Genomic DNA, 10,734 nt, shown 5'->3' on the forward strand with positions numbered 1-10,734 from the left:
CGATGCACTAGACGTCTTGTCAGCTCTTGGCAAGAAGAGAATGCACTGCTCGTTTGTTGTACGTTTAGAGTGACTGCCATCGGAATTTTGAAAGAAACCAGAATGGGGCGAATGCGTGCAGTCGCGGTGTGGATGCCTCTTTTCACGGGGCGATTGGCAGGTGGATGACATCGGGACACGAAGGTTTTACTACTCTTATCTCTCAAAGCCTGTACACGTGGTAAACAAGCTAAATTTGAGTAAGCGCGTATTGGATATTATTGAATACTTTTGGTTTCTCATGCACGCACTCTCCTCCGTCAACGGTTGGCACACATAACTGTTCTCGTTACTTGTCTCCTTTCTCCTTCTGTTTCCCTTCTTTTCTTCCAATGCGCTTCTCACAGACATCGCCTGATCCAAAACCTTGCAGACTGCGGCGCTTATTTTTTCCGGTAGGTTGTTTCTCAGCGTATCGGTGCGGCCACGACTCACGCGCACACGCACGCACGCACACACGCAAAGAGCGTAGAAACAGGCGACGTGCACCGAAGGATTTGGCGTCCCCGCACAGCCGTCGGGTTTTTTTTTTCTGTCTTCCTCCGAGACATTTAGCTTTACTGGCTTGCAAAGGAAGGTTTATCCGGTGCAACTCAACGCTAAAAAGAGTTCCCAAACCGCCATTCTTCGCACCGTGTCGTTTAAACCTTTCGCAGTGGAGCTGAACCGAAGAGGTTGGAGTGCTCTGTGCTTCTACGCTGCTATTTTTTTATTCTCAATTTTCACTCTCTTTCGTCTTGCGCACCGAATCATCGTTATTTTTCTTTCTTTTCAAATACTATTTCCCCTCGTGACATTGCTTCTCTTTGACTGTTGATTTATCTTCCGTATCAGCCGCTGGTGTGAGGTTGGCGGGAAACGTGTGGCACGCATCGCAGCAACAACGCAGGGAGACTCTTCTTTTCTTTCTTTCTATTTCCTGCCAACGATGGACAGGGTTTATGTGAAGTCGTGCGGCGAGTTCTCCGCGGGGTGCACGAACTGGAATGAAGCCTACCAGCTTGCACTGGAGAAGGATGACAGCACGCTAAAGTCTGCCTCCGCGCGCCAGGCAGAGCTGATGCGTGTTGAAAAGGCTTTTGAAGAGGAGGCTTTGAAGGCTGCAATGAAAATTGTGCTGATGGAGGCCGATGCCCCGCGACAGGTGCCACAGGCGTTGCTGTGCTACCGTGATAAGAACGTGCTTTTCCGCGTGCTTCCGGACTGCCGATCGGGCCGCAGCATCGTGGCAGCGCTGCGCGGCGTGCTGCTGAGCGGCAGCAGCGTGCTGACGGTGCCCTTAACCGTCTTCTTTGTGTATCGAGGCACACCCGTACTGGCTCAGGCGCTCGCCCCGCTCGGGCCGGAGCCGCAGAAGTTGCACGGCGACGACGCAGAACCGAACGCGGAAGTGGTCGCGGAGGTGGAGATCATCGCTGACGCACTCAACACGCCGCTGCCGGACCAAATCGTGTGCGAGGTCTACCGCGGACTTGACGGACGCAAGTATGTAGCAAACACAAACATCACCACCATCGCGCTCGACGACTCCACGCTGATCAGCGGGCCGCTGAAGCGAACGGAGATGCTGGTGCTGTCCCCCTGCGTGACGGCCACCTGCGAGGACACTCTCAACGTGCTCCGCAACCCTGCTGTGATGGATGCCTTGCTCCACGTGCTGGACGCCCCTCTGGAGCAGCAGGGCCACCTCCTCAGCGGGACCCTTCATTTCTACGGCATTAATTTGTGCCTGTTGAAGGGCGTGCTGGACGCTTTCCAGAACAAATTCGGAGACGACGCCCCCTCCTGTCGCGGCTTTGCCGAAGCGGTCGCCATTGAGATGATGGCGCGCACCATCAAACAGGAGTTTTACACGGAAGTACAAGGGAAGCGGCTCGGCATGGACGATGTCGGCATCAGCAAGTGCTTGGCGCTGCATCTGCGCGCCGCCTTTCACGACGAGGGGAAGGAGAGGTTTGCCTCCCTGGTGCTGCGCAAGTACTCCGTCGGCAACGGTAACGGCGAGGCCGAGACGCTTCGGCGGGTGCTGCGGGAGGTGCGCCGCGAGCACCGCAGTCTTATCGTGGAGCGTGTGTCCTGGCTCGTCGGGGCACGAAGCGCACTGCCAGTCGACGTCGGTGCATATCAGCGCACCGTCGTGTGGATCTCGCGCGTGGCAAGCCGCATAACGCCGCCGATGCGTGAGCCGTCGCTGCTGTGCTCGCTGGAGCCGCTGTTCCGGAACTCGCCGACCTGCGAGGCGCACGTCTACGCCTTCTGCTGCCCGGTGCAGATTAAAGTGGCGGTGTGGCAGAGGCGAATGGGCGACGCCCTCAACCTTGCTAGCGCTGCGGCAGAGCACGTCAGCGCGCGGTACGGGCCGGCGTCCATACGAGCGGTGCAGGCGCAGCGCACCTTCGCGAAGCTGCTGTTTGGTGTCCCCGCCTTGGACAACATCCGCGAAGCGCTGCAGATGGTCACACCGATGCTGCAGGTCTACGAGGACCGCGCCGGTCCCGTTACGCGAGCCCGGTGCCACATCGAGGTGGGCTGCTGCTTGTTGGGGGCGTCGTCGGTACTCGACGTGCTCGGCGAGGCGGCCCAGCACTTTCGGATGGCGGAGCGGCTACTACCTGCTTGGCTGCGCAGTTCCAGTGGGGCGTGGCTGTACTTGCAGCCGAGTTTCGGATTGGTGCGGTGCCACCAGCTAGGGCAGAAGAGCGCGTCCGTGCCACTCACGACGCTGGTGGGCGACGCCGTTTACTTTTCCCGTGTCGTCGCCCCGGCCGACTACTGCACGGAGTACCTGTGGGAGCTCGGGATGGAGCTGGCGGCCGACCGCGACTACGAGGAGGCGACGCAGGTACTGACGGCAGCCTACGCGATGGCGAAGCGGACGCCGCAGTCGGTGCTGGATGTGGAGGGCCTGCGCGACGACACGTTTCGTGTTTATAGTGAGTGGGACCCGGAGCACTACGCCGCCTACTGCGCCGCCGTTGCGGAGAACTCGAGCGCGTAAGTCGGTGGTAAGCCAGCGGTGAAGAGGCCCCATACCCACACAGCTGCGGTTGCGCTGGGTCATCTATGCTGGCAAGCTCCGGGGCGTCTGCGTGGTCCGTTTCGTTGCGCTGCCTTTTGTTGTTCTTCCATGTCGCCTTCGTTTTTCTTATATTCTGGTGTTCATCGTCGTGTCTAACTTCGTTCCTCTTCGCTTTTCTTCATTTCCTTCGTGGCAGCTGCGCAGACGAACTGCCCGCTCTACTGTACTTCTTACCGTGTTCCTGGCTGTCATTTCTCCCTTCATTGCAGATGCACGAGTAAGCGGTTTGCGATGTGCACGATCCGCGTGCACGGGTTGTCCGTTGTCGGTGGTGGACGGCGCTTGCGATGACGGCTGGTGACTGCCTCGTTTATTTCCTTGACGTTGTGCTGCGCATCACGTGCGAAGGGAAAAGACCATTCCGGGTGAAAATCCGAATTCAACAGTTTTATTTGCCCCCGCCTCCTCGTTTTAGAGTCCGCGATACATTGGCCCGCTCATCCGTTTTTACCTGTTGCATCGAAGAAGAAACCAAAAAAGAAGCTGCTTAAAGAAAGTCCGCCAAACGACCCTGGGCTCTGTTTGCCGACGCTGTGCGGAGGTAGTAGTCTACCCAAATACGAATGTTTCTGGTTGGATCAGCTGCATGCCCCTTCGCTGAATGACTTCTAAAATGAGCCTTTGAATGCAGTCATCGGCATCGCGTAGAAACACGTATTGCCTGGCCAAGCCTTAACGTATTTTTCTTTTTCCATCTTTAACGTAACATGTTATCTGTTTCTTTCAAAATTAAGCAGTTGGTAGCACAATCTGCACCGGCGAATACCCATGATAGTTTCCTCTTTCCTTCCTCCTTCGTTCCTTGTTCCTCTCCCTTGCTCTTGCTCTACCTGTGACGACCATCACATCGTAAACGCCGCTGAGTATGTGAAGGTAAGAAGCAACCTATTCACTGTCTCTAGATCAAACGTGCCGGCGCAGCTCGTGCGGCACCTCCCACTTCTCCTCAAAAGCAAACAAAAAGCCCGCAAAAGGTGCAAACTTTCTCACCTGTGTGGCCGAACAAAGCAACAACGAACGTACCATACACACAGCTTTCGATTTGTGCTGCTTTTCTGCATTTAAGACACACAAGCACAAAAATACCGCCGTACAGCAGCGTTATCGTACAGTGACGCCGAATACACGTGCAGGTGCGTGCGCCATCCACACAAGTGCTTCATATTTCTGTAGCATCATCTGACTTTCTTTTCCCTGTACAACCGAGGCCACTGGCTCCCGTGTTTTGAATGTTAGTTACGTAGTTTTTCTTGCTCAACCTAGAATCGAACTGCTTGCGTGTGGCGTGCGATTTTGGAATCTACTCTCATCTTGTATTTGTAGGGGCTGCCTCAGAGCCTTCTTTCACGGTGACACCGCTGGGTACCGCTTGCACTTTGCACTAGAGGAAGTACGCCGTCAGATTGCTGTGCACCGCGTTGTGCTGACCTCTTCTTGTATTTTCTTTCCCTGCGGTTGTGCTTTCCGCGTATATATATAAATAAAACAGTTTATGTATGTAGCGACGCGAACGATTCTGTTTGCACTGTTTTTGTAGATCTATATTCTCTCTCTGCGTTTGAATCGGCAAGTGGCAGCATTTTCATTCCTTCAAAACTTCCTCAGCAGCCGCGTTCAACTTCTTCTTTTTCGTTTCTTCGGTGTGACTCCTGTTGCAGACAACACCCCAACGGTGCTGCCTACCGCATAACACCATCTTTGCTTGGTGAGCATTGAACGCGGTCTCGCTCTTCTTTTTTCTCCCGGTTTTAGCGTCCCATCGTCTGCTGCACGCGAACCACGCAAACTCATAGATCGTTTTATTTGTCTGTTTCCTCTTCTCTGCATCGTACTCGTGCCTTTTCCCAAGCGAGCAATGCGACGAGCTGCCAGTGCGACGCCGGTGCGCAGCCCCGCACTCGCGATGAACCGCGACCATGCCGTGCGTGACACCCCGCTGAGCGCGACCCGCTTCGCCCGTTCTGCCAGCGCGCAGGGCAGTCGCTGGGCCACCGAAGATCGTCTCGCCATCCGTCGCAATCCGTCCTTCCCGATACAGCAGACGGCACCGAAGCCGTACCTGGCGGCGTGCGCGGAGATCACCCCACGGGGCCGCAACTGGAATGCGGAGTTTCAGCTCGCGTGGGAGATGGAGGACCACACAATCGAGCAGGCGGAGCAGCGCATGCACGCACTGCGTCAGATCGCGCGCGAGTTTGAGAAGGAAGCCGCCACGACGGTGGTTCAGATTGTGCGGCTGGAAAAGGACATGCCGCATGAGCTGCCCAAGTTTGTGCAGTGCTTCCAGGTAAAAAACATTTTCTTCCGTGTTTTGCCCGACAGCCGGTCGGGCCGCAACTACATTGCCTCGCTGCGGGGAATTCTGCAGAGCGGCAGCGCTCTCCTCTCCGTGCCGCTGTCTGTCATGTTTTACTACCGGGGGATGCCGGTGCTGGCGCAGGCGCTGGTGCCCATGACGACGCAGGCGAAGCGGCTCTACGGCGCCAACTCCACCAACGACGCGGAGGTGGAGGCGGAGATGGCCTTCATGGCCGAGGCACTGCACATTGCCCTGCCGGACAGCAGCATGGAGGTGTACGAGGCCCTCGACGGGCGCTACTACGTCACCAATTCGAATGCCACGCTGACGCCGCTGTTCCTGGACGACACGATCATGAAGCGGCAGGAGATGCTGCGCACCTGCCCGAAGGTGATCGACGGGGCGGACAACACCATGGCCGTACTGGACGATCCGGTGCTGCAGGACGCGGTGATGCTGGTGTGCTCTAGCTCCCCTCCCTCCGTCGGCACGAGCGACACTTTGAGGCAGCTGTGCGATGTTCTGCACACCCGCGGCGTGAATTTGTGCCTGCTGAAGCAAGTTGCACGTCGCGTCCTCTCCGCCGGCCACTACAACCCCCAGGCGGTCCGCGACGCCGTGCATCTCATTGCGTGTGAGATGGTCAGCCGCACCCTCAAACAAGAGTTTTACATCGAGGTGCAGGGCAAGCGAATCGCCTACGACGAGGTGTCTTCGGCGCGTGCGCTGTCGAAGTACTTCGCCCTCGTCTTTGCCTCTGCGCCGCTCTTCCGCGCTCAATTTTTGGGGACCATTTCTAAAAAGTACGGCGTTACCTCCGACGAGGATGGCGACATCATCGAGGTTCTCGTGGGCTTTCGTGCGGAGTGGAGGTCGCGGATTATGGACCGCGTGTGCCACCTCCTCGGCGCCACCATCCGTAAGGAGAGCGGCGATGTGCAGATGACGTGGAAGCCATTTGTGAACTCGACTGTTGTCCCGCAGCTCGTTGACCCTCGCGTGGCGATCCTGCTGGTGGAGGCGTACACCAAAGTGCAGACAGACGCGCCGCATTGGAATGCATTCTGCCTGCCGCTATGCTGGAAGATCGCGTGCTGGCAGCAGCGCTTCCCGCTTGCGCTGAGGCTGGCAAGAGAGGACGCCGCGGCGCAGAAAGAACGCGCCGGTCCGCTGCAGCTCATTCGCTGGTTCATGGAGCGCTGCGTGTGCCACGTGTGTTTTAAAACACGAGACTGGCTGTGCATTCAGGAGGGGCGGTCTCGTTTCCCGCAGGTGCTGGGCGGCTACGAGGCGTGGGCGAGCGCCAAGACGCAGGGGAGGCGCTGCACCGAATACGGCTTCTGGCTCGTTGACGTGGCGGAGGGCCTTGTCGAGTCGCCAGCGGAGCTGCGCAGCTGCGTGGAGGAGGCTGTCTTCTACTTTCAAACCGCTATTGACCGAATGCCGAAGTACCTGCGGAGCGAGCACGGGGCCTGGCTGCATTTACAGCCGTACATCGGACTACTGCGGTGCAAGAAGCTGCTCCATTCCTGTTCCGTCGACACGCAGTCGTTGGTGAAGCACTCCGTCGAGCTGAGCAACATCGGATGGGCTTCAGACTTCTTTATCAACTACCTGTGGGACCTGGGGCGGGAACTGGAGTACGAAGGCGACTTCCCCGGCGCCATCCAGGCCCTGCGCACTGCCATCGCTCTCTCAAAAGAAAAGCCCACCTTTGCTGCCGAGCTACACACTCTGCTCATGGACACCGCCCACGTGTATCGCTCCTGGGATCTGCGCCTGTACGCGAAGGAGTGCATCGAGCTGACGAACGAGGCCATTGCGTACGCCGCGCAGTACTACGGCACGGCGAGTCGGCAGTACGGCGTCGTCGTAACCAACCGCGGCGCCATCGAGATCGAGCTGGGGTGGCTGGACCAGGCGGAGGAGACGCTGCGCAGAGCCGGTGCCGCCTTGGACGCCGCGCAGGTGCCGCACGACGACCCCGACTACGTTGCCTATTTGCGAAATCTCGATGTTCTCTACCGGCTCCGCCATCCCAATCTCACCGCCCCAACGCCTCTCACCGGGTTTCTGCTGCGCTACCCGTTTCTCGCGACCGGCTGCGAAGGCGTCCCCTGGGACGATGTGCGGCCGCTGCAGGACGGTGCCTTCGTCCAACTCGCCCGCTACCGCGCGCAGGAGGCCGCGGGGACGGATGAAGCCTTCCGCCTCGAGGCTGCGATGAAGCGGCGCGTCGGCGAGCTCTTCCGCACTCTCCTCGCGGGTGCGACTCTGAAGCGGTTCCCTTTTCTCCCCCCGCAGGTGGACGGCGTGTACGTCGAGAGCCTCTTCCTGGGTCATGACCGACTCTTTCGCGAGTTGAGTGCGCCGTGGCTGCGGATGGCAGCGGAGTCGGACGAGAGGCGGCTGCAGGAACGACTCATGCTTGCCTACGTCTCCATCAAGGCGCGACGGATGGCGCATCGCCGTCACTACGAACACACCGTCGAGGGAGGCTTCATCAGCGCGTTTGGCGCGGCGGTAAATCTCATGCTGCCAGTAGACTTTGTTGAGGTGGTTGAGGACGTGCAGGTTCAGCAGCTGATGGGCGAGTACGACCGGAAGGCGGCGCATCGTGCCTCCGGCGCGGAGCTGCGTCGTGTTATGGAGCGACTGGGCGAGCGCGTGGATGCGTGGGAGCGGGAGCAGTGGGACTGGCGGCAGTCGATTTCCGCCTGGACCCCCGCGGTGCTGCTTCACTCCTTCTTCCTTGCCGATTTGACGAACGACGGCCCGCTGCGCGATTTGCTGCTGGCGCGTCAGCACCGCGACCGCGCCACGGAGGAGGTGATGCCGCCTCGTGTCTTAGATGCCCGTGTCGAGGCCCGATGCGCCGCCATCTGGGAACGAGGCCAGCTCGAGCGGTTGTACAGTCGCTCCGAGTCCCAGCAGCTGCAGCAGCGCTATCAGCTCCGCTCACCGCGCCTTCACCACCAGCACCTGAGCGCTGTGTTTGAGGATGTGCTGGAAACATGGAATGCCAGCGTCTACATCACCGTGGATGTGGAGAGCCGCGACCACGTTGTGGCTGCTGTGCAGCGTCGTGGACAGGAGAACCGTGATGTGGAATACATGGAGCAGTGGTACCCGCAGCTGCGGGCGATGCGTTGCCCTGCGGACATCCAGGCGGGGCTGCCGCACCAACTTGACACCTTCTACAACGGACTGCAGCTGCGCTGGCATCAAGGCAACTGCAGCGACGACGTCCTCTACGCCCGCGTGCAGCAGCACCTTGAGCTCCGCCACAGCCGCGCTCGCAAGGCTCGTGTGGGCATTATGCGTGACCGCCTCCGCACAGAGGCGAAGTACCCCTTTCTACACACTCGCTACGACGGCATCCACCTACACGACCTCCATCTCGAAGAGGACGCCGCCTTCTGCGAGTACTACGAGGAGTACACCCATCTCGCCGCGAAGCCAAAGCTGGCGGTGCGTCGCATGCAATCCAGCGAGACACGCATGGACGCGCGTGCGCAGAAGCTGGCCAGCCAGCTGAGAAGTCGAGAGGCGGCCCTGCGGCAGCGCTTTGGGGGATTTTTGCGACGCGGCGATGCGGCCCCGCTGTGGACGAGCGTCGGCCTCGAGAGCGTCCCCCGCATTCTGCAGTGCGAACAGTACTACGCCGCCCATGCGGAGCAGCAGCCACCCACAGCGAAGGCTGCGAGAGATGCTGCCCGCTGCGCACAGGAGATTCGGAGTTACATCCGGCACCTGGCGAGCGACGACGCCGCGTTGCGGATGCTGCGCAACGCCTCGAACGAGGAAGTTGCCGAGCGCTACCCTTATCTGTCGCTCCGCCCCCTCCCTGCGGTGCCGTTGTGTGCGCTGCCTTTCGAGTGCTGCGGCGACTTCCGACGGCAAACGGCGGCGCTTTACGCACTCGCGTGCGACGCGGCGCCGGGGCGAGAGCAGGGCAGCACGCGGAATCCCACCCCGGACTCGTGGGTGTCACTGCCCGACTCCGCTTCATCGCACCATTCAGAGTCCTTTGCCGACAAGGCACAGCAGCTTGTGCACATAGTAGACGAGATGGCAGAGGAGGAGTTGGCAGAGCAGCACCGGCTGCAGGAGCTTTACCGCGGAATTCCAATGGAGGTCCTTGGCATCCCCTCCACACAGCTGAACCTGCCAGACAACTTCGCTGAGCTGTGGTCGCAGTCGTCGAGAGAGGGGTTTCACGGACCAACCGCACCACTTGCCTATGGCGCACTCCACCAGGCCGCCATCTCCGTTCGCGCGCTGATGCTGGCCAATCTCTACGCGGATGAGCACCGACTACTGGCACAGCCGTTCCTTCTCTACCACACCCGCCTGTGCATCTCTCTTCGAAACTTGCCACTGCAAGAGGACAGCCGGTACACGGCGCTTCAAGGTGAGTACGAGACTTTACTTCAACAAAGAGGGCTCAACAGCACAGACGCCAGCCTGCAGCGTGTCCGTCTAGCAAATCGAGCGGATCGTGTTGCCCTCCGCACCTCTCGTAGCTGGAATAGGCTCCTCTCACAACTTCCGCGGTCGATTTCAGTGGAGAGCAACCAGCTGGAGTACCTGCGAACACACACAGACCTGGGGAGAACACCCAGAAGCGGTAGCGAGCGAAAGAAGAGGAAGCCGGCCGGGGCAGAAGCGCTCACAGCGGACGTGGAGACTTCCGCGCGGCGCGACGCCGATGACGCCGCAGCGGACAGCTCACTGAGAGCCGATCTGCCCTTTATCGCACCTCACATCACTGTCACCAGCGTTAACGGAGATGAGGAGTTTGTGCGGCTGCAGAACGTACTGAAGAAGATGCGCAGTACTCCTACGGCTGATTCCTCACAACTTACGGCGGCTGAGGACGCCCTTCGCGACTACACTTCGTTGTACGAGGAGCCAGAACGACAAACTTCAGTGCGAGACAGCGCAACACAGCAGACGCTGCCAGCGACACCCACGGAGTTTCCGACCACTGTAAGACATGCAACAGCACAGCAACAACCAGCACAGCCATTTGCGCGTCAGCAGCGTGCCGCAACTACCAGCAGTACGCACACGCCTCCTGCGACTCCAAAGTCGAAGGGACGCCAGAACAAGGAACGAGACGCACCCCATGCATCGCCCTCCACAACGCCGCTGCTGACTGAACGAAGTCTGGAGCGACAACCACCAACAATGCAGGCCGCAAGGTCCATGGGAACTCCCCTAACACCGCCGAGCCAGAGAGAACAGTTATCATCGCGCTACCCGTTCCTGCGCCTGCACGAGGAGGACGGGTGGCCGGAGGCGCTGGTGGCTG

At 59.4% G+C, this 10,734-nt stretch overlaps 2 protein-coding genes across 2 annotated transcripts; both read left to right on the forward strand.

Moving 5' to 3' along the window:
* Window positions 1-384: 384 nt before the first annotated feature.
* On the forward strand, window positions 385-3,037 carry ABB37_06816 (hypothetical protein; the record flags this gene model as incomplete). The annotated part of the gene is made up of 1 exon (XM_015805234.1): window positions 385-3,037. The coding sequence occupies exon 1, from the start codon at window positions 968-970 to the stop codon at window positions 3,035-3,037; it is 2,070 nt and encodes a 689-aa protein (XP_015656527.1). The 5' UTR covers window positions 385-967.
* Window positions 3,038-3,989: 952 nt separating this feature from the next.
* ABB37_06817 (hypothetical protein) lies at window positions 3,990-10,734 on the forward strand (the record flags this gene model as incomplete). Its single annotated transcript, XM_015805235.1, has 1 exon — window positions 3,990-10,734. A coding segment is annotated over exon 1 (5,761 nt), but the record flags the coding sequence as incomplete, so codon positions are not given.

This window comes from Leptomonas pyrrhocoris (assembly GCF_001293395.1).
Source record: "Leptomonas pyrrhocoris isolate H10 chromosome Unknown, whole genome shotgun sequence".
In the NCBI taxonomy this organism is placed as follows: domain Eukaryota; phylum Euglenozoa; class Kinetoplastea; order Trypanosomatida; family Trypanosomatidae; genus Leptomonas; species Leptomonas pyrrhocoris.